Source organism: Scyliorhinus canicula, chromosome 13 (assembly GCF_902713615.1).
Source record: "Scyliorhinus canicula chromosome 13, sScyCan1.1, whole genome shotgun sequence".
NCBI classification, from domain to species: domain Eukaryota; kingdom Metazoa; phylum Chordata; class Chondrichthyes; order Carcharhiniformes; family Scyliorhinidae; genus Scyliorhinus; species Scyliorhinus canicula.
In genome coordinates this window covers 4407790-4431292 of record NC_052158.1, presented here as the reverse complement: position 1 = coordinate 4431292, position 23503 = coordinate 4407790, and the positions used below count along the sequence as shown (strand labels likewise).

At 53.3% G+C, this 23503-nt stretch overlaps 1 protein-coding gene across 1 annotated transcript in view; it reads left to right on the top strand.

The window, feature by feature from the left end:
- The window catches only part of LOC119975824 (zinc-binding protein A33-like), a 29383-nt gene extending 19963 nt beyond the window's left edge, over nt 1-9420 (top strand). The window contains exon 6 of the mRNA XM_038815704.1: nt 8686-9420. Within this exon, the coding sequence (XP_038671632.1) occupies nt 8686-9254 (569 nt within the window). The 3' untranslated portion in view covers nt 9255-9420. The remainder of the gene's footprint in view (nt 1-8685) is intronic.
- The last annotated feature ends 14083 nt before the right edge of the window (nt 9421-23503 follow it).

The following is a 23503-nucleotide window of genomic DNA, read 5'->3' as shown; positions in this document are numbered from 1 at the left end:
ACGGCCACTTCTGGCTCAATTCTCCGTACACCGGAGGGGGATTTCTCCTGTCTCACTCTTCACTGATTTATCCAATAAAATCCAGAAAAAAACGGGGGAAAAGGTCCAAACGTCCGTCACAGGCGGGAGCTGTCAAATGTGCGACCTACTCCTCCATGGGCGCCACCGGAAGTTCCTCTGTCCTGATTTATATCTTATATTTGAATCATTATCCATATAAATATCACAGACACCGGGCGGGATTCTCCGGCCCGCCAGCTCCCTTTTCCTGGGAGGCGGCCCTCACCGGCAGCGGGATTCTCCGTCTCTGCCACCTGCCAATGGGATTGCCCATTGTGGCCACCCCACACCGCCGGGAAACCCGCGGGCGTGGGAGCGCTGCCGGCGCAACGGAGAATCCGTCGGAAGAGAGAATGTTTAAGGGCTTTGTTATAAAGAAATGAGGATAAAAATGTTCCTGATTGGAATTAAAGTCTGATTCATGCACCTCATCCACTTTCTAAAAATCATTCTCAGCTTGGCCAGCTGAAACTGTCAGCTCCCTAAACATCACCAATACAGGAACTCTCAGATGAAGCTCTGTCTCCAGAACCCATCGATACTTTACAAACTACAGCAAGTGGAAACTCCGCCATTCCCAGCTGAACCTTTCCTCCTCTACAATCCTCATCCTCCTGATACATCTCCACCTTGTGGACCAGACTCATGTCCATGGCCAAGGTTAGGACAGGAAGCCTGGGAATGAGGCTTTGCCTGCCTGTTGAGGGAGGAGGAGTGGTGAGGGGGATGGAGTCAGCTGGTCTTCACTGTGGACCTGGGGAACAAGCCCTGGATTGCAATCCATTTCCTGAAAGTGTCAGCAAAGCCCATTTTCTCAATTGTCTTGAGGAAAAATTGCTCCCACTCTGGATGAATATCTTTTATACATCCAGGGAGAGGATTAAGGTAGAGGTTTGTCTGTGGAGAATCAGGTTGGCCGTGCCACCTGGGCACCTTGGCAATGCCAGGCTGGTAGTGGTAGGGTGCCTGGGTGGCACCAGCAGTGTCAGGGTACTGATGTGTTATGTACTCTGGGATAACACTGGCTGCAACTGGATGCAGCTTTCCCCAAAAGATACTCCTGACCCTGAAGTGAGTTCAATCTGATTTATTGAACCAGTAGCACAGTTAGCACAGTTCTCTATGAGTTCGACTCTCTGCGAACCTAAATGTGGTTACTCTGTCTGACTGAACCAGACTAGCTCTTAGCCACGTGCTGGAGGTGTGATACTGTACATACACCCTGACTCACTCTGTAGATGTTCATCAGTGGAAAGAGGCGGAGTGTGAGTGCCTCGTGCCTTTTACAGTGAGATACCACCCCTCAGTGTCCTGCCTGCTCATTGGTCATGTCCTGTTCACTGTGTTCATTAGCTACCTGTCTGTATATCATTATCTGCATACTGCATATCGCGACATCTCCCCTTTTTTTATGTATTGTTGGCATTTGGGAACGTACTTACATGTGGTGGCATATATTAACATCTTTACAAGCCGTGGCATATGTGAACGTATTTACATGTGAAGACAGCTGTCTAATGTGAGAAAACAGAATATAGCAAACAAAACAAATGTTCATAAGTCCCGTATCTGGGGCTTGCGTCTGATCCTTGTCGACCACCGGAGAGGTGGTGGTGGGGACGACGGAGCCTTGACAGGCGGGATAGAAGCCTGACTGCTGGCCTCGTAGTTCGAGGTATCAGGAGGTGGCAAAACAACAGACGGAAATGGAGAAGAAAGCGGTTGCGGGCAGGCAACTTTGCACAGTGCCCGTCTGTTTCATCTCACAACAGAACCATCAGCCATACGTACAACATACGAGCGGGGCGCTGCCTGTCGAATAACGACAGCTGGAGCTGACCAGCCACCATCCGGTATCTTGATCCTGACAGTGTCTGCCGGGGATAACACAGGCAAATCAGTGGCATGAGCATCATAGCCCTGCTTTTGCTGGTTTCGGAGCTGCTGCACCTTCTGCAGCACCGGGAGGTGAGCCACGTTGGGCAAGTGTATGGCTGGAAGTGTCGTCCGCAGGTCCCTGTTCATTGGGCGTTGAGCCGGCGACATGCCCTGTACGCAAGCAGCGCAAGGTAGATGTCAGAAGCAGAATCCGCGGCCTTGCAGATGAGCTGTTTCACAATGTGCACCCCATTTTCAACCTTCCCATTGGACTGCGGATAGTGTGGGCTGGAAGTTACATGTTTGAAATGGTATGACTTGGCAACATAGACCGCTCTGATCCCCTGGGAGACCCCCACGATGCCGTTCTGCCTGGTACCTGTTTGTGGAAATCAGTACCGAACGGCGCCCGCCCGAGGTCTCCGAGGGGAAGGGAGATTGATCCCACACCTCGGGAAACTGAGGAATCTGCATATTAAAGTGAGACTAGCTGCCTCGCTTTAATATGTCAATTTCTGCAAAGTGACCCCGCCCACAATGGGCAGGATTCACATCACAACGTCTCGAGAGATCACGTTAGATGTCACGGGACGTTGTGAGCCGGGTAGATCCCGAGAGCGGGGTCTCCTGGCTTTTATCGTCCACGCTGAGCCGCGGCGAGCTGCTTTTCGGGCGCAGCGTGGCCATTGGATCGCGCCCTGAGTGTTGCCGTGGGGACTGAATTGCGGCTCTTCCCGTTCCCTTGGGGGCGCTATTCAGGAAGCGAGTCAGGACATGCAAATGAGCCAGTGCTCTTCCCACGGGAATCAGAGCAATTCCCATTCCCGCTGGTGTCTGATTCGCTGGGGCCTGAATTAGCGCTGGAGAGCCTGACAAGCTGGAGCTGTTTATAAACGCTCCGCTCCCCAAACACTCCCATTCCAGCCAAGAAGGTGGCTCCACGGAGACCTGCCCCCAGACTTTCTGAGTCAGTGGCCAATCGCATGCTGGACGTGGTGGAGCAGAGGCAGGACACCCTCTTCCCCAGGGTGGGCAGGAGACCCAAGCCCACCATCATCAACAGGGCCTGGGAGGAGGTGGCAGAGATGGTCAGTGCTGCCAACCTCACCAGGAGGACTGGGGCCCAGGGCAGAAAAACGATGAACCATCTCCTGAGGGCAGCTCGGGTGAGTCACCACCTCTGTGTCCCTGGCATCACTCCTGTCCCTCACTCCTCACAACCCACCTGCCTGCATCACCCTCACACCCCACCCTGCACCAAACCCCAACACCTGTATTGTCCTCTTTGGCCTGGTGCCTGGCACACACATGCCACCAGCTACAGACCTCCCGTAGAACTCACCTCCATGCGTCTCACCATGTCCTTTATGTGTTCCCGAGGACAAGGTGACCCACAATCACCGGGAGCGGCAGAAAACCGGCGGGGGCATCCCAGACCTGAGAGTGCAAACCCCCGGGAAACAGAAGGCGATGGAGCTCGCGGGCGAGGCAGAGGAAAGGGCCGTCTCAGAAACAGAGGTCGGCATGTGGTAACCAAGTGAGAGCCCAATGCAAAGCTGATGTCCCAACAGCAACTGAGTGACCCCCTCTCCCACAGACCTCTCCTTCCCAAGATCTCACCGTGTCTCTTGTCTTTTGTCTTGCGGGATCACCATCAGACGAGGCCGGGCCGTCCGGGGTCGCTGACCCCCGGCCACATCCCAGAACACCCCGGGGCACCAGTCCGGGGAAGACACCGACTTCTCGTCACTGCTGTCACCTGCACCCTCCACCATCGCAGAGACTATCACCTCGGGGGCATTTTAGTGAAGAGGCTCCTGGGTCACCTTCTGCTGCTCACTTCACACAGGCTGCAGCACATCAGGTGGAGGCAGGGACTCCCGAGGGAGCGGGCGGTCGGAGGGCTGCCCGATCCCAGGAAACAGCTGTAGTCCGGACAGGTATCGAGCTTCTGGGATGTATGGCGGGGGCAGGGCCCCAGGACACTTGAACCTGGGGTCACCCTCAGTGAGAGGTGGCAGGAAACGGGGCCAGAAGTGTGAGGCCGCCGTGTATGTCAGCTTACCCAGTGAGTGAGCCGTTACCACTCACTATCTCCCCAAACCCCCTCCCCACAAGCTATATGGGCCTGTGAGATGGATTGGCCAGCACACATGCAGGGATGACCCGGGCGGACAGTGGAATGTGATCCTAAAGGCAGGAGTCAGACTGTGTCAAACGATGAGGAGATCCAGAGCTCATCTCCCAGCGAGTCGTCATCATCCTCTGTCCCATGGACAAGACCCGCTGATACTGCCAACCCAGCGCCAACACCCTGTGGGGATACTGGTAGGGCCCTCGGAGGGAGGGAGGGGGAACTGGGGTAGTGGGATGGAGTGAAGGGAGGAGGGACGGGAAGGTGGAGTGAAGGGAGGAGGGACGGGGAAGGTGGAGTGAAGGGAGGAGGGACGGGGAAGGTGGAGTGAAGGGAGGAGGGACGGGGAAGGATGGAGTGAAGGGAGGAGGGACGGGGAAGGTGGAGTGAAGGGAGGAGGGACGGGGAAGGTGGAGTGAAGGGAGGAGGGAGGGGAAGGTGGAGTGAAGGGAGGAGGGACGGGGAAGGTGGAGAGAAGGGAGGAGGGGACGGGGAAGGTGGAGTGAAGGGAGGAGGGACGGGGAAGGTGGAGTGAAGGGAGGAGGACGGGGAAGGTGGAGTGAAGGGAGGAGGACGGGGAAGGTGGAGTGAAGGGAGGAGGGACGGGGAAGGTGGAGTGAAGGGAGGAGGGACGGGGAAGGTGGAGTGAAGGGAGGAGGGACGGGGAAGGTGGAGTGAAGGGAGGAGGGACGGGGAAGGTGGAGTGAAGGGAGGAGGGACGGGGAAGGTGGAGTGAAGGGAGGAGGGACGGGGAAGGTGGAGTGAAGGGAGGAGGGACGGGGAGGTGGAGTGAAGGGAGGAGGGACGGGAAGGTGGAGTGAAGGGAGGAGGGACGGGGAAGGTGGAGTGAAGGGAGGAGGGACGGGGAAGGTGGAGTGAAGGGAGGAGGGACGGGGAAGGTGGAGTGAAGGGAGGAGGGACGGGGAAGGTGGAGTGAAGGGAGGAGGGACGGGGAAGGTGGAGTGAAGGGAGGAGGGACGGGAAGGTGGAGTGAAGGGAGGAGGGACTGGGAAGGTGGAGTGAAGGGAGGAGGGACGGGGAAGGTGGAGTGAAGGGAGGAGGGACGGGGAAGGTGGAGTGAAGGAGGAGGGACGGGGAAGGTGGAGTGAAGGGAGGAGGACGGGGAAGGTGGAGTGAAGGGAGGAGGACGGGGAAGGTGGAGTGAAGGGAGGAGGGACGGGAAGGTGGAGTGAAGGGAGGAGGGATGGGGAAGGTGGAGTGAAGGGAGGAGGGACGGGGAGGTGGAGTGAAGGGAGGGGGGGACGGGGAAGAGGTGGGAGTGAAGGGGAAGGGACCGGGGAAGGTGGAGTGAAGGGAGGAGGGACGGGGAAGGTGGAGTGAAGGGAGGCGGGACGGGGAGTGGAGTGAAGGGAGGAGGGACGGGGAAAGGTTGGAGTGAAGGGAGGAGGGACGGGGAAGGTATCTCTGCGGCCCTGGGGAAGGGGGCACCACATGGAAGTGGGGTGGTTGGTATGGGAGGTGGGACAGGGCGGGGGAGCTGCCGGTGACCAGGCCAATCAGGAGGTGATGAGGTTGCCCCGTGAGCGGAGGCCCTGGAGCACACGTTGGGCGACCTGTCCTGTCAGCCCGGGCGTCCTTCCTCCTCCAGCATGTCGCCCTCTGCTGGCTGATGTTATGAAGGACACAGCAGGCCAGCAGGATGTTAGAGACCCTCCTGGGGCCATATTGGAGAGTCCACCAGAGCGTAGTTTTACTCAGAGAGTAGTACGGGCGTGGAATGCCCTGCCTGCAACAGTAGTGGACTCACCAACACTAAACGCATACAGATGGTCATTGGATAGGCATATGGACGATAAGGGAAGAGTGTAGATGGGCTTTAGAGGGGTTTCACAGGTTGGCACAACATCGAGGGCCGAAGGGCCTGTACTGAGCTGTAATGTTCTATGTTCTAGAGCAGTCCAGGCATTGGAATGGCTTCTTGAGGATGTCGATGCTCCGCTCAATGACGCTCCAGGTTTCTGCATCGGGCCTCGTTATAACGGGTCTCCGCGTCGGTCTGGGGACCTCTGGACAGGTGTCATTAACCATGACCTCAGCGGTTAACCCTTGTCGCCAAAGAGCCAACCCCTCACCTGAGGGAGCACCTCGAAGGTGCCGGGAACCGACGAGTGTACCAGGATGTAAGCGTCGTGCCCGCTGCCTGGGTATCGGGGGCAGACGTGTGTGATGTACAGCTGGTGGTCACACACCAACTGCACATTCAGGGAGTGGAAGCCCTTCCTATTGATGAAGGGCCCCCCTGATGATCCGGTACTTGTAGGGGGACATGCGTACCATCGATCACCCCCTGGACCTGGGGCATGCCAGCGATGGAGGGAAATCCTGCTGCCCGGGCATCCTGGTGTGCCTGGTCCAGACTGAAGGTTATATAGTCCGCTGCCCGGGTGCATAGGGCATCCGTCACCGCGCGGATGTACCTGTGAGCCGATGTCTGCGAGATCCCAGACAGGTCCCCGCTCGGCCCCTGGAAAGTCCCAGAGACAGAGAGGTTCAGGGCGACCGTCACCGTGACGGCCACCGGGAGCGGGTGGCCTCCTCCAAACCCCAGCAGTGCCAGCTGCACCACCGCCTGGCACAGGTGGCACCTGGTCTCACTGGTTAGCCGATGTCTTCGGCGGCACAGGCGGTCCGGCAGCTCCTCGAAGGACAGGCGCCGATGGTAAACACGTGCCCTGATGCGGCGCCTCCTTCACACCTCCTCCTCGGCCTGTTGGACGGCCGGCACTCGAGCCTCACCGGCTGGGCCCTGCTCCTTCTGGGGCAGGCTCCTCTTGTGCAGGATCCTCCCTGAGCAGGCCCTGTGCCTCCAGCCTCCGTGTGTCCGTAACGGAAGCTGTGGCCAGGTAGATAGCGAGCATTCCTGGCTGTGCTCCAAAATTCATTCTCCGCAGGGGGGAATAGAGAAGACATGTTAGCACGATGAGTATTCCCGAACCCATCCCGATCCAACAGGCTACACGGTGACCCTGAGTTGTACTTCAGCTCCACCCTCCACATGTCCCCACAAACCCCACCCCCACCCCTCAGCCGCTCCCCCCGATATGTTGCCGTCCGCACTGCACCCCTGTCCCCATCAGTGAGTGGCACCGGGCCTGTGATGTGGGGAGGCTCTATCCTCACCGACCATCCCTGTCGACAGGGGTACCGGTGGGTGACGAAACCCGTGTCAGCGACAGGCTCTCTGGCCCGTGTCCTGTTTCCTCCAGTGGGGTTTACTGTGGGTCTCCTCACTGGGTGGGCCGTGTGTTATCCCACCAGCAGGGTGGCACCTGGTTGTGGGGTGGAGAGGGTCACCGTGTGCCACCAATCGCCTCCATGCTTAGAGGCTTGTGTGTGGGCAGGTCCTACAGATGGGGTGAGGCAGGGAAGTGTGTGTCTGCTGGGAGCTTAGCTGCAGTGTGATGTGGGTCCTGGGTGTGACACACAGGTTGTTACAACCTGTCCGGGGGCAGGGTGGATGGGAGCAGGGGTGCGGTGGGCAGGCAGGGCTTGGAGACAGCTGGTGGTCCTGAGGGGTGGGCTGGCTGATAGTGTGACTGGTGAGGCCTCTGCCCTGAGAGGGGCAGTGTGCCAGGGAGGGTGCCAAAGGCCACGGTGCATGTGTCCTTTGTTTGAGGTGAGCTCTGCTATTCCCCTGCTTCCCCTGCAGTGGGGCTGAGCTTCTGATGAGGGAACTGAGGAGTGGCAGCACCTGGTGTGTGACTGATTGAGCTTGGCCACGCCCATCCCGGTGATGGCTCAGCCGGGGTCTGAGGCTTTCCAGAGGGGCGGCCTGGGTGGGCTCCCAAATGACCAGAGGCTCTGTGAACATTTCCAGGACACAGTGAGCAGTCAGCAGAGTGAGCAGCCAGGGGCCTGTGAGAAGCAGCAAAGGGGTGTGTTTAAAACCCAGACTGCAGCAATGGGGGTCTGAGCCAGGCCACCCCGATCCCGAGGGGGACACCCCGAGTGCACAGACCTGTCACCAAGTCGCTCCCCGTTACTCCCCCCGGCCCAGGCAGACACCCCCCCCCCCCCCCCCCCCCCCCTCCAGCAAGTCCGACAATTATTGAGGCTTTTTGAGAGTTCATTACCTTCTCTCTGTCCCCCAGCAGCCATGGAGCCCAGTCCCCGTTTGGAAATATTTGCACTAATTCACACCCACGTGACTTCTGCCTGAGAGGGCGAAGCATCATGGAAGGGCGGAGCATACTGTGTCCAATCCGCTGATTAGATTTAAATCTATGTAAATGAGGGTTTTACATGGGCCCGCTGCAGGGCACAAACTTTGATTTCACCGCCAGGGAGGGACTGGAGCCTGGCGTCGGAATCAGTGCCGGGCACAAACCTCGATTTGTGCATTACGCCCGATTCTCCGCCCGATCGCACTTCCGGTGTCGTGAAGCGGAGAACCCGCCATATTTGTTTCCACGGAGCAGAACGGAAATATCTCGGTGTTGAGATCTTCTTCTAAATTTGAGAAGAGATTGGTTTATTTTGATGATCTCTCTCTCACACACACACACATCAGGTCGGCTTATTTTGATGTTGAGGAACAGGAAATCAAATCCCCGATCCCCAGTCAGTCTCTAATTTTCTGTTTTTTCTCCCAGTCTCTGTGACCCTGGATGTGGAAACAGCGAATCCCTGGCTCGAGGTGTCTGAGGATCTGAAGAGTTTGAGATGGACAGGGACCCAGAAGAGTTTCCGTGACATCAGGAAGAGGTTTACACACTGGCTCTGTGCGCTGGGATCAGAGGGATTCACATCGGGGAGACATTACTGGGAGGTGGAGGTGACGGGGAATGAGGGCTGGAGTCTGGGAGTAGCCGCAGAGTTTGTGGAGAGGAAGGGAGGGTTCATCCTGAGCCCAGAGACTGGATTCTGGACCATTGGGCGGGTTGATGATCAGATTTATATAAACTCGTCTCCTCAATCCCCTCTCCCTGTCGGTCAGATCCCCGGGAAGGTGGGAGTTTATCTCAGTTATGAGTCTGGGACAGTTTCATTTTACAACGTGGACACCAAGTCCCATCTCCACACCTTCACTGGGAATAAATTCACTGAGAAACTTTATCCTTTCTTCAGGACTCGGGATAAAAACCAGTTTCTGAGAATCTGCTCCGGTTCTGATCCGGATCCAGAAAGGGGCGGGGCCTCAGGGTGGTGGCATCATCACTGACATCACAAGGTCAGGGGTCGGGGGTCAGAAATCACTCTTGACAACAGGTTGTACTAAATGAGTCATTTAATTTCCAAATTGTAAAATCTCAATCAGACTGTAAATAAGAACAACACAAATAGAAATGTCAGAGAATTAAAATAAAAACGAAATTAAATATCCTGAACTTTTGCTGGCCGTTCATTGTAGTGCCAATTGCAGCCACACGATGGTGATGTTGAGCTGTACAAAGATCAGTAAAGTTTTACAGCGCAGTATCGCCACCTGCTGCTGGATATCTGGTACTGGCAGGAATAAAAAAAAAAACAAAAAGTGCTCAAACACTCGCTGATCTGACAATTCTTCACAACTGAAAGAGAATTGGATCAGAAACAAAGGAGGGAAAATAAACATTAGTTTGGACTAAAAAAAAATCTTTATTGTCACAATTAAATGAAGTTACTGTGAAAATCCCGTCTTGAAGCCGTAGCAGTCCCTGAGGTGTAGGTACACCCACCGTGCTGTTAGGGAGGGAGCTCCAGGATTTGGACCCGGCGACACTGAAGGAACGGCCGATATATTTCTCAGTCAGGATGGGGACTGACTTCGAGGGGAACATCCAGGTGGGGGTGATCCCAGGTATCTCTTGTCCTTCTAGATGGTGGTGGCCATGGGTTTGGGATCACTGTCTGTGCGGAGTTTTGCAGTAAAATGGACGATAGTCATGAGTAGCGATAATCAGCAAAGTGACAGGATATTGCTCGTTCAAACTTGAACAATTGCAAACCTTGCATTGATATAACAGCACCCTGCAAATAACACTGACAGCTTTTAAGATAAGTCACACGATACTCACATTTTAATCAATTAATTGTTTGATTATCACTTAACTAAACTAATCATTTAACATTAATTTCCGTACATTACAGAAGAATTCTGAAACAACATTCCAGTAACCATTATAATCAATTTTGATGAGCATTAAGTATTAAAGATCCAAGAAGAGGCGCTTTTGGCTGATATTTACACAGCTAGTTACATGTGGGAAAATGGTCATATACTTACATTGAAATAAACCTGGATAAACTAAAGCTAATTGTTGTAAATTAACTGGGAGACCTGTAGAAATGTTTAACAAATCCTCAGAAAAGTTTTGTCAGATTAGGAAATGGATTTTGAAATTGGAATTCCCTCCCTAACAGCACGGTGGGTGTACCTGCACCCCATGGACTGCAGCGGCTTCAAGACGGCAGCTCAGCACCACCTTGTCAAAGGGAAACTAGGGATGGACAATAAATTCTGACCTAGCCAGCGATGTCCAGAACCCATAATGGAAGAATAAAAACTGTTACAAAGCCTGGAGATTGCTGCATTTGGACATGAACTGCTTCAATATCTGAATAATAATCTTTTATTGTCACAAGTATGAAGTTACAGTGAAAAGCCCCAAGTCGCCACATTCCGGCACCTGTTCAGTGAGGCTGGTCCAGGGATTGAACCCGTGCTGCTGGCTTTATTCTGCATTAACAAACCAGCTGTCTAGCCCACTGAGCTAAACCGCCCCATTAGCTACGATGTTGAATGTTGGGCGATTAAGACTCTGCCTGCTTACTCAGGTGGATATATAGGATCCCACTGAATCATTTTGAGTTGGGGAGAGTTCCTCCCCGTGTCCTGGTCAATATTTATCTCTCAATCAATATGGCTGAGAAATTTTTTAGATGCTAATTGACCTTTGAAGTCATGAAACAAATGGAGGATTTTCTTTTAAATGATGTGTGTGGTGTGAATTTCGTTTATTTTATATCACTGTTAAAAGGCACTAAATCTTTGTTTTAAGCAGAGTAAAAGGCAGCTTTGAAGAAGGTTAACTTTTTTATTTGAAACTGAAGTTAAGTTGTCAGCTTCCCCACCCCTCAGGGTTCTCAGACACTGAATAGAAACACAAGTTGCTGCAGTCCCAGAGGCTGCTTTCCCCTTTTTGAGAGAGAGCTGACTGGTGGTGGGTTTAACCTGAGGGTCACCACATTTCAGGCGAGGAGCAAGGTTGAACCTTCCTGAATAACCATAGCTGATATGGGAGTTGAACCCACACTGCTGGCATCGCTCTACATTACAAACCAGCCATCCAGTCAACTGAGCTAAACCAACTCCCTTTAACCCTACTCCCATTTGCTGTGTTATATTGGCCAATGTAAAACAATCTTACTTTTCAGTTCAGCAATGCTAGAATGCCCATTGCTGTGAATGTTTGTGAAACAAGTGCATTGAGTGAGAGAGTTCCAGCAGGTTGATAGCGATATGGTGAATGATTTACCTGTCTAGATGTCAAGGGCATTCACTCTCACCTCACCTCTGGCTTTCAGCTGTGTTCTAGCGCCACCAGGTGACCAAAGTCACTAATGCAGGGAAAATTTATCTATGGAGTCCCGATCTCAGCCAGCGGGTGGCAGTGTTCCTCCATGCAAAACAGGATTTTTAAGCTTAAAATGTTTTTATTCATTTACCTGAATAAAGAACAAAACAGAGGAACCCTGGAGAGATATTATCAGATATTAGTAACTGAAATGAAATTGTGTGAATTAATTGAACATTGAAATAAATTTCAGGGGCTGAATAACATAAGGATTCTGAGAAATTACTGGGTTAAAAATCCATCCATAGATAGTTTGTGGGGTTAAGTTTACTATTTTGCTAACAAGTAATGTTGTTGCATCAATTAAACAATATTTATACACTATAACAATTTGATCTGTTGTAATAAAATACTGCGAATTCTGGAAATCATCTGAAAAAGATTCATATTCCACTCGATACATCAACTCTGTTTCTCTCTCCACAGACCGGACTTGCTGAACATTTTTCCAGAACTTTCTGTTTTTATTATTAATTTGATCTGCTGGTTAATTGAACAGGGAAACATGTTGTTCCATTCTCACCAGGAGCTGTTGCACTGGTTTTTAAAAATCTAATTTTATTGCTGCAATACCATTCTCAGCCAGGGGGAGGTGGTGTTGCTCTGCCTAATTTCACTTTCATTCTCACATTCTAACTATCCACCAATGTCCCAGTTACTAAACCAGGAGGACATTCTTATCCTCTCTGTACTCGGAATCCAGGCCCAGATTTGTGAATTCAGCTCCTGACACACAGCAAGATCCCAAACTGGGAAATTTCACTCTCCCAACCTGGGCTGTTTTGAACGTTGTCCAGACCGACTGTGTGGAATTTCCCGACAGGGACTCGGTGTGTGACAGGAACATGGGAGTGGGAAGTCCAGGCTGTGGTGGTATGACTGGGAGCGCTGCCATTGGTGCAGAGCACTTGCTGCCCATTGGCTCAGGCTGGTCATGTGCCTCTCGGCTGTTTGACTGAGACTCGTCATGTGACTGCTCACCAATTGGTCGAGTAGCAAGTAGCCCCGCCTACGAGGCGTGGTATAAGTACCCAGAGGACCCGGCGGTCAGTCTTTCACTGTAGTCGACCACCGGGCTAACATCCAGCTGATTAAAGCCTACATTTGGATCTTCATCATGACTCGCGTCCAATTGATGGTGCATCAATTTAATCAGCTAGAAATTTGAAATAGAGCTACGCATCAAACCCGACTGCCTCCGCATCAGCCCACATGCTTCGAACGCGCCCGCAACCTTTAAACATTGGCTGGCGTGTTTTAACAGCCACCTGACGACTGCAACCAGCCAACCCACCGAGGAGCAGAAACCCCACATCCTCCACCCGTGCGTGGGCACGGCGGTATATTCGATGATTGAGGACGAGCAGGACTATGACGCGGCTATGGATCTCCTGAGAGAACACTTTCTCCGGCCGGTCAACCAGGTATATGCACGGCACCTCCTGGCTACAAGACAACAGTTCCCCGGTGAGTCCCTCGACGGGTTTTACCGGGCCCTCGCGGCCCTGGGGAGAAATTGCGCCTGTCCCCAAGTTTCTGCCACAGAGCACATGGAACTTTTAGTCAGGGACGCTTACGTTGCCAGCGAGCAATCTTCCTCCATTCGCCAGCGACTACTGGAAAAGGCCACCCTCAGCCTTGCTGAGGCACGGACCCTCGCAACCTCCCTGAACGCCCGCGCATACGCCCCCGGCCGCACGGCAGCCCCCTGAACGCCCGTGCATACGCCCCCGGCCGCGCGGCAGCCCCCTGAACGCCCGTGCATACGCCCCCGGCCGCACGGCAGCCCCCTGAACGCCCGTGCATACGCCCCCGGCCGCGCGGCAGCCCCCTGAACGCCCGTGCATACGCCCCCGGCCGCACGGCAGCCCCCTGAACGCCCGTGCATACGCCCCCAGCCGCACGGCAGCCCCCTGAACGCCCGTGCATACGCCCCCGGCCGTGCATACGCCCCCGGCCGCGCGGCAGCCCCCTGGGCTTTGCGGCACGCACCCTCTCCGTCCTCCGCTGACCCCGACCCCCCCTCAGGCCTGCGCTGCGGGACGCCCCAACAGGCTCGCGGGGCCCCGCTGCTATTTTTGTGGCTTAGCAAAATCCCCCCGCCCGCGCTGCCCGGCCCGCTCCGCTGTGTGCAAGAGCTGCGGGAAGAAGGGCCACTACGCTGTGGTCTGCCAGACAAAGTCGGTCGCTGCTGTTCCGCGCAGCGACCGCGGATCATCCCCCCCACACTCCCCCAGGGCCGAGCGCGGCGCACAGGCCTCTCCACCCCACCTCACGGCCCCCGCTTCCGGCCCACGGGCCTTCCTGCCCCCGCTCCCGGCTGCTCCGATTGGCTCGCAGACACCGCTGACCTTGCCCTCGACCGCCACGAGGGTCCCGCGGTCGCCGCCATCTTGGGCTCCGGACGCCCTGTGTGGGTCCCGGGCGCCACCATTTTGGGGCCCCGACTCCATGTGCGGGTCCTGGGCGCCGCCATCTTGGGCCGGCACAGAAGGCCCCTCCAGCAACTACTCCGCCAACGAGGACGACCAGGAACTCTCACCACGACTCGCTGCAATCACCCCATGGCTTGCTTCGATCACCCTCGACCAATCAAGACCACGCACGCTCGCCACGACGATGACGCAGATCCAGCTCAACGGGCATGAGATGAGTTGCCTGCTGGACTCCAGGAGCACGGTAAGGTTCGTCCATCCCGACACGCGAATCTCACCCCAGATTGTAAACCAGTCGCCACTAGGAGCAGACGTTGCAGTGCCCAGGACCGGACCTTCATCAGGGCCGAGGTCCAAAGGCTGCTGAAGGAAGGAGTCATCGAGGCCAGCAACAGTCCCTGGCAAGCCCAAGTGCTGGTAGTTAGGACTGGGGAGAAAAACCAGATGGTCATTGACTACAGCCAGACCATCAACAGGTTTACGCAGCTGGACGCGTATCCTCTCCCTCATATTTCCGACCTGGTTAACAGGATCGGGCAATACAAAGTCTTTTCCACGGTGGACCCCATCACAAATGGGGTCTCGGTCTTGCAACGGGAGATGGACCGAATGGTCGACAAGAACGGTTTACGGGCTACCTTCCCGTATCTCGACAACGTCACCATCTGCGGCCATGACCAGCAGGACCACGACACCAACCTTCAAAAATTCCTCCAAACCGCAAAACTTCTTAATTTGACCTACAATAAGGATAAGTGCGTGTTTAGCACCGACCGTCTAGCCATCCTCGGCTACGTAGAGTGCAACGGAGTGATAGGCCCCGATCCCGAACGCATGCGCCCCCTAATGGAACTTGCCCTTCCCAACACTCTCAAATCCCTCAAACGCTGTCTGGGCTTCTTCTCCTATTACGCCCAGTGGGTCCCCAACTACGCCGGCAAAGCCCACCCCCTCATCCAATCCACCTCCTTCCCTCTGTCGATGGAGGCCCGTCAGGCCTTTAGCCGCATCAAAGCGGATATCGCAAAGGCCACGATGCACGCTATCGACGAGTCTATCCCATTCCAGGTCGAGAGCGATGCGTTCGAAGTTGCTCTGGCGGCCACCCTGAACCAAGCGGGCAGACCCGTGGCCTTCTTCTCCCGGACCCTCCACGCTTCCGAACTCCGCCATTCCTCGGTGGAAAAGGAGGCACAGGCCATAGTGGGAGCTGTGCGATACTGGAGGCACTATCTGGCCGGCAGGAGGTTCACCCTCCTCACAGACCAACGGTCAGTACCTTTCATGTTCGATAATGCACAGAGGGGCAAGATTAAGAACGACAAGATCTTGCGGCGACGGATCGAGTTGTCCACATACAACTACGATATCTTGTATCGTCCTGGGAAGCTCAACGAGCCTCTTGATGCCCTGTCCCGCGGTACCTGTGCCAGCGCGCAGGTCGACCGCCTTCACACCCTCCACGCGGACCTCTGCCATCCAGGGGTAACCCGTTTCTACCACTTCATCAAGACCCGCAACCTGCCCTATTCCATTGAGGAGGTGAGGGCTGTGACCAGGGACTGCCACATCTGCGCAGAGTGCAAACCACACTTCTACCGCCCCGAGCGAGCGCATTTAATCAAGGCGTCCCGCCCCTTCGAACGTCTCAGTACAGACTTCAAGGGTCCCCTCCCCTCCAGCAACCGCAACACCTAATTCTTAAGTGTGATTGACGAGTACTCCCGCTTCCCTTTCGCCATCCCCTGCCCCGACATGACCACAACAACCGTCATCAAGGCCCTCCTGTCCATTTTCTCCCTGTTTGGTTACCCCGTGTACATCCACAGCGACCGGGGGTCCTTCTTTATGAGTGACGAACTGCATCAATTCCTGCTCAGCAGGGGCATTGCCTCTAGCAGGACGACCAGCTATAACCCCCGGGGTAACGGGCAGGTCGAGCGGGAGAATGGAACCATTTGGAAGACCATCCTGTGGCCCTACGGTCCAGAGATCTCCCGGTTTCCCGCTGGCAAGAGGTCATCCCCGACGCCCTCCATTCAATCCGGTCTCTCCTCTGTACCACCACTAACCAAACACCTCATGAACGTCTCCTTGTTTACCCCAGGAAGTCGTCCTCAGGATCCCCTCTCCCGACCTGGCTGGCCACCCCCGGGCCCATCTTGCTCCGGAAGCATGTGCGGGTGCACAAGTCCGACCCGTTGGTTGAACGAGTCCAGTTACTCCACGTGAACCCGCAGTACGCGTACGTGGAGTATCTGACGGTCGGTAGGATACGGTCTCGCTTCGGGACCTGGCACCCGCCGGCGTGCGGCCTTCCCCCCTTACATCAACACCTCCCTCCCAATCCCGATTCCCCCCTGCGCTCACACGAACCAGCGCACAGGGCCTCCCTTCCCCGATCACAGCCTCTCCAGCACCGGCCCGGGGTACGGAAACAGACCTACGACCGACGCTCCCGGAGTCAAGGACGATCACCGGCCCGACGTCACCGGCTCCACTGCGGCGGTCCCCGAGAACACCACGGGCACCCGACAGGCTGATCGAGTCCATCTGAAGGCACCACTGGACTTTATTGGACTCTATTACATGAATGTACCTTTTTTTGATTTTCAACTGTAATGACTCTGTCAAATCCTGTTCACATTTGCCACGAGCCAGTGGGCAGCCACCGTTCATCTCGATTTGTCTCTAGTCATACCACCAGTCCTCAGGCCCCCCTCCTTTCCCTGACCACCCCCCCGGCTTCTTTCTCCATACTGTGGTGGTGTGACTGGGAGTGCTGCCATTGGTGCAGAGCACTTGCTGCCCATTGACTCAGGCTGGTCATGTGTCTCTTGGCTGATTGGCTGAGACTAGTCATGTGACTGCTCACCAATTGGTCGAGAGGCTAGTAGCCCCGCCTACGAGGCGGGGTATAAGTACCCAGAGGACCCGTCCGTCGGCCTTTTACTGTAGTCGACCGCCGGGCTAACATCTAGCTGATTAAAGCCTGCATTTGGATCTTCATCGTGTCGCGCGTCCAATTGATGGTGCATCACAGGCTCATGTTTATTTACCGTCCTTTGTTTCTTATCAAATTCTCTTTCAGTTGTGAAGAAAGGTCCGGCCTGAATTGTCTGATCAGCGAGTGTTTGAGTATTTTGTGTTTTTGGTATTCCTGCCAGTACCAGGTATCCAGCAGCAGGTGGCGATACTGCGCTGTAAAACTTTACTGATCTTTGTACAGCTCGACATCACCATCGTGTGGCTGCAATTGGCACTACAATGAACGGCAAGCAAAAGTTCAGGATATTTAATTTCGTTTTTATTTTAATTCTCTGACATTTCTATTTGTGTTGTTCTTATTTACAGTCTGATTGAGATTTTGCAATTTGGAAATTAAATGACTCATTTACTGCAACCTGTTGTCAATAGTGATTTCTGACCCCCAACCCCTGACCTTGTGATGTCAGTGATGTTGTCACCGCCCCGAGGCCCCGCCCCTTTCCCAATCAGGATCAGAACCAGCAGCGCACCACAGGAGAAGTGCAGCCCCGCCCCCTTATGACACTGTCAGCTCGGCACCGCCCATTGAGGGCAGGTCAGCTTGGGAACGCCCATTGAGGGCACGTCAGCTTGGGAACGCCCATTGAGGGCAGGTCAGCTTGGGAACGCCCACTGCGGTCAGGTCAGCTCGGGAACGCCCATTGAGGGCAGGTCAGCTCGGGAATGCCCATTGAGGGCAGGTCAGCTCAGGAACGATATCTCCCCCAGGGTTTGTGTGTTTTGATCTTTATTCAGGTAAATAAAAAAAAAATTTTTAAACATGAAAATCTTATTTTGCATGGAGCAACACTGCCACCCACTGGCTGAGATCGGAACTCCACAGATTTATTTTTCCTGCACTACTGGCTTTGACCACATGGTGGTGCTAGAACACAGCTGTTTCTTTTTGGGGAGACGATTCTGTTGACTACTGACAATAACTAGTGAAGGGAGCATTAATGTTTGCGTCAGTGAATAGCTCCATTAGTCTGTGTAGATATTAGAGATGGGCAACAAATGCTGGCTTTGCCATTGACACCCACCTGTTCTGAGCTGCCACCATGTGCTGGCAGACGCAGGTCAGTGAAAGGGGTCCCAGTGCGGGGAGGGTAGGGGAGGCCGGGGTGGTTGTGAAAGGGAAATTCAGGTTCTTGGGGGATGGGCCAGAGGATAGAGAGGTCCAGAGGTCATCGGCCTCAAGGTGGGGAGATGATCGTAATCAGAATTGGGGTTCTGATGGAGGCATTGCCTCTCCCCCACCCTATTTCCTGCTGAGTGTTAACATTCCTTAATTCCTTGTTTCCAGGTCTCCCCCACCCTGGGCTGGCATCCGCCTGCCAGTCTAAAAGTTGAGGTTGGCCATAAAACTGCCCTTAAGTGGGCATTAATTCGGGCAAGGGCAGGTTTCCCGTCTGAGGTTCTGCCCAACCCAGTGTAAAATCACTGCAGGGTCGGGATGGGTGGGAATCTGGAGGGAATCCCATCCAAATAAATTCCAGCCTCACTCCCGCCACCGCCTCAGACCCCCCTGAGGGGAGAGAGCAGAGAATTCTGGCTGTAAAATATGCGTAAATTCAGAAAAAAGTTGGATGCAACAGTAGTTATGTTAATTGGAGCTGCTAAATCAGATATCTGTTATTTTCAGGACACAGTGAGCAGTCAGCAGATGTGTAAAATGTTTTAAGTTAGGCAGGCAGCATGGTCAGCGCAGGCTTGGAGGGCCGAAGGGCCTGTTCTTGTGCTGTACCTTTCTTTGTTCTTTGTGATTGGGTTCTTTGGCTTAGACTCTGGGTCTGGGACGTGGTTCTCAGACAGACTGGAGACAGACTTTATCATAGAAATCATGGAATCATTGCTAAAGTGCAGAAGGAGGCCATTCGGCCCAACAAGTCTGCACTGGCCCACTCACCCACTCTATCCCTGTAACCCCACCAAACCCCCACACCTTTGGACACTAATGGGGCATTTTATCCTGGCCAATCCACAGAACCTGCACATCTTTGGAATGTGGGAGGAAACCGGAGCACCCGGAGGAAACCCGCACAGACATGGGGAGAAAGTACAAACTGCGCACATCGTCACCTGAGGCTGGAATTGAACCCGGGTCCCTAGAACTGTGAGGCAGCAGTGCTAACCACTGTGCCACCCATGAATAATCCAGGGGTTCAGACTAATGTCAGGGAAGATGGGTTCAAATCCCACCATAGCAGTTGGTGTCATTTAAATTGAATTAATAAATCTGGAATTAAAGACTGCCTTCGTCATGGTGACCATGGGTGGCATGGGTGGAACTTTCCACAAGCCCCCCCCCCCCCCCCCCCCCCCCCCCCCACCTGGTCATCAACTACCTCCGACCACTGCTGCTGCTGGCGCTGCAGGGAGCAGAGAGCTGCCGGCTGTGGTGATCTGCATCACTGCAAATACACAAGGGGTTAATGTAAATACACTACAACTAAGTAACCACTAGAGGGAGCACCAGAGATGCCATGACATGCAGACAATGGGTAATTACAACAGGACACAACCAATGGGTAATCAGGACACCCAGACGTGGCATTACCACAAGGGGGCACGTCAGAACCCATATAAAGGGACAGGGCACACAGGCTCTGCCTTTTCCACAGATAGACATCTAGAGAATACATCAGAGAGTACATCAACAGCATCACACCCAGCACGTGGCTTCGAGCAGGATGGCAAAGATAGACTGAGTTACTACAGTTAGATTAGCAGAGAGTGAAACTTATTTAAGAACTGTGTTAATAGTTCAATAAACAAGTTGAACTCATTTCATAGTCTGGAGCTTCCTTTGTCAAAGCATACATCAAGGAAGCAGCGTATGCTACACGAAGCAGCATAACACAACATGGTACCAGGAGTCCCTGTTACATCTATTTAGTTCAACTCAATAAGATCCGTGACAACCAGCAACTGAACCCAGGCACGATGATCGAGATTCCGAAAGGAGCGCACGGTAAAGGAACACGGCGTGCCCATGCGCAATTGAGTCCTACGCATGACGTCACGAGCATCATGGCGTCAGAGGCCCCAGACCACGCCCATTTAAAGGGGAAATGTCCGAAAATTAAAGCGATTTAATGCCGCAAAACACCATTCTTTCACCTCGAAAGACAGAACAATGCCTGAACTTCTACCAGTAGTTGAAATCAACCTCCGCAGAACCCTGCAACAAGCAGTTAGCACCACCCCAAGAGATGATTTGGTCCTTGAAGGCGACGACTCAGATGATGATTTCTTCCTTGGACACAGAGAGCGCAATGACAATACCGAAACACAAGAAGGTCATTGGTTTATCGAAGAATACTACTCAGACATGGCTGAGTTATTCGGATATGCTGATCACAGCATCAGCAACACGGTTGCAAAGCTCAACCCGACTCTACTCATGGTAGATGAATCCAATACCATGTTGCCATGGCAGATCGTTGAGACATTGGATGACAGCAACCTGTCAAATACCCACAAAGAAGACGAAGCCCACAGAGAGCGGCCTGATGCCACACGAAAGGTGGTCCACACACCACGAAGAGTCCCCGACTCCACACAGAGGGTGATCCACGCACCACGAAGAGTCTCAGACTCCACACAGAGGGTGGTCCACACACCACGAAGAGTCTGGAGTTTCCTTTGTCAAAGCATACATCAAGGAAGCAGCTTATGCTACATGAAGCAGCATAACACAACACCGGCCAATCAGATTGGTCGATACCTCTTTAGGGTGGGATTTCCTCCCGAGTGAGGGTCAGAAGACCCGTTTCCAGCCAATTAACCCTCATTCGAGTGTGACATGGCTGGTGGGACAGGTAGTGTCGGTGAGAAACCCCAACATCTGAAATATCCTGGCCATGGATACTGTCCATGTGTTGGGTTCCCTGAATCACTGACAACAAGGACTTTTAACAAAGAGTATTTTATTCACTCGCTCAGCAGCTGCTTCAATACTTGTGCTCTTCCCGCGTTCCCAGGGATAATTCCCGTACTCCTGCCCCGTGACCTCGTGTGAAACCGCCTCATCACGTTGTCACGTGACCACTCGGTCTACATCGTCCCCGATTGGTTGGAACACCCGGAGACACGAGATGTGAGAGTGTGAGCAATAGGGAACCATGTAGGAACCATTGTGTAACATCCAAGTTAAATGAGCGAACAATGCAGAACTATTTACTGAGACAGTGAGGCACGGATTGAACCAGGCCTGAAAATGATGCTCCATTATCATTATTAATCATCTCAAATCCCCCAACTCACAGAACTTGTTCCACAAGATCTTTCACAATAGTGAATGTGCCGGTATCACCTCGAGCTGATACTGAGAATAAACAAATCCAGCCGCTCTTTACATTGACAAACACAATGGGGGGGATTTTCTGCTGGTCTTCCCCACGGGCGAGAATGACGACATTCATGGAAAATCTCCCGAGGCCGCGGGAACGAGAATCTCGGCGGCGAGATTTTGTTCTCTGATTTTCCCGCCCCTCGCTGGTGACGTGACCATTGGGCGGGAACCTGATTTAAATTAATTTTAATAAATGTACAAGTACATAAAGGGTTTCCCCGCCATCTGTTCCCCCAGATAAAGAACTCCCCCCTCGCTGACATCACATCGGTGAGGGTCACAGCAGGTATTTAAAAACTTGAAGCAGTCGAGGGGATCCTGCCAGGGGCACAGAGTAAGTATAGACCCCGGGGGGAGGGGAGGGGGGGGGGGTCACAAAGAGGCGCAAATAACTTCCCAGGAATGTGATGGAAGCAGGGGTCCAGTGAGAGGGTGGAATTGAAGGAAATCAGTATCAGTAAGATAATGGTGTTGGGGAAATGAATGGGGTTAAAGGCTGACAAATCACCAGGGCCTGATAATCTCCATCCCAGATTATTAAAGGAAGTGGCTCTGGAAATGTTGGACACATTGGTGACCATCTTCCAAAATTCTATAGACCCGGGAGCAGTTCCTACAGATTGGAGGGTGGCAAATATACCCCCACTGATTAAAAAGGGAGGGAGAGTAAAAAGGGAGAATGACAGAGCAGTTAGCCTGACACCAGGAGTGGGGAAGATTCTAGAGTCTGTTATAAAAGATGTAATAACAGAACATTTGGAAAGTATTAACAGGATTGGACAAAGCCAGATTGGGTTTATGAAGGGAAATCATGTGTAACAAATCCACTGGAGTTTTTGAAGATGTAAATGGTAGAATAGATAAGGGAGAACCAGTGGATGTGGTATATTTGGATTTTCCAAAGGCTTTTGATAAGGTCCCTTATAAGAGTGTAAACCCTCGCAAAACGCCTGCAGTCACCCGCTTATGTTGCTTCAAGACATTTACCCAGGTATCTGTCGTATTGAAGCCAACAAGAAACCACACACGTCAGATTCTGATTAAACTGTCACAACTTTATTCCTCAAATAACTAAAGTAAATTCATTAAACATTGACCACAATAATTCTATCTGCCTGAGACCTTCCTGTGTTGTGCATGGACCTGTAAGGTTCTGGAAAAGTTGGCAGGATGTAAAAGTCTCTTTCTCGGTCTCTCTCTCTCCTTCTCTCTCTCTTTCTCCCCCCTTCTCTCTCTCTGTGCCTCTCTCTCTCTCTGTCTGACTCTCTCAGTCTGGCTCTCTCTGTCTCTCTCTGTCTCTCTCTCTCCTCTCTCTCTCCCTCCCCCCCCCTCTCTCTCTCTGTCTCTCTGTCTCTCTCTCTGTCTCTGTCTCTCTGTCTCTCTCTCTGTCTCTGTCTCTCTGTCTCTCTCTCTCTACCTCAGCTGACTCTCTGGGTAGAGTGTCTGTGTGTCTTGGGTGGAGGTTTCTTGTTCGATGGAATGGATGAGAGAGAGAGTTTCAGGGTCAGCCTCCAGTACATAGACCTTTCTGGTATTTTCCAGAAAGTTCTGTCATGTCCTCCAATCAGGGTGCAGCCCTGAATTGGTTTGGATGTGTGGGGAAGGTTGTCCTTTTCCTCCGCCCAGGTGCCGTTCTGTCCGGAGAGAGGGTTCAGATACAAATGCTTCTTTTGTCTCTGCTGAGATTATGTTTGTCTTGTGCCCATTAGCGCTCCTTCCTTCTGATGCTTCCAGTCAGCACCTGACTGCTGAAGTCCGGTGGGGCTGCGCTCTGTCTGCTTTTGCCAGACTGCGGATTTCAGCAGACTTTGGACAAGTCTGCTTTTAAATCCCAGCATCCTCCTGGAATGTGGAGACATTGTGAGAAGTGTTTAGCGGATAGGGATTATTTCCCAGTCTGGGTTGGTGTAAACAAATGTCCAGGGGCCTTGTCTGTCGGTGGGAATATATGAACAGGGAAGATGTTGAAGGGGGAGGTGTCTGTTGTCATGGTGACGCTAGCCTGACAACAGCACCTGCACAAGTTTGTGTGAAA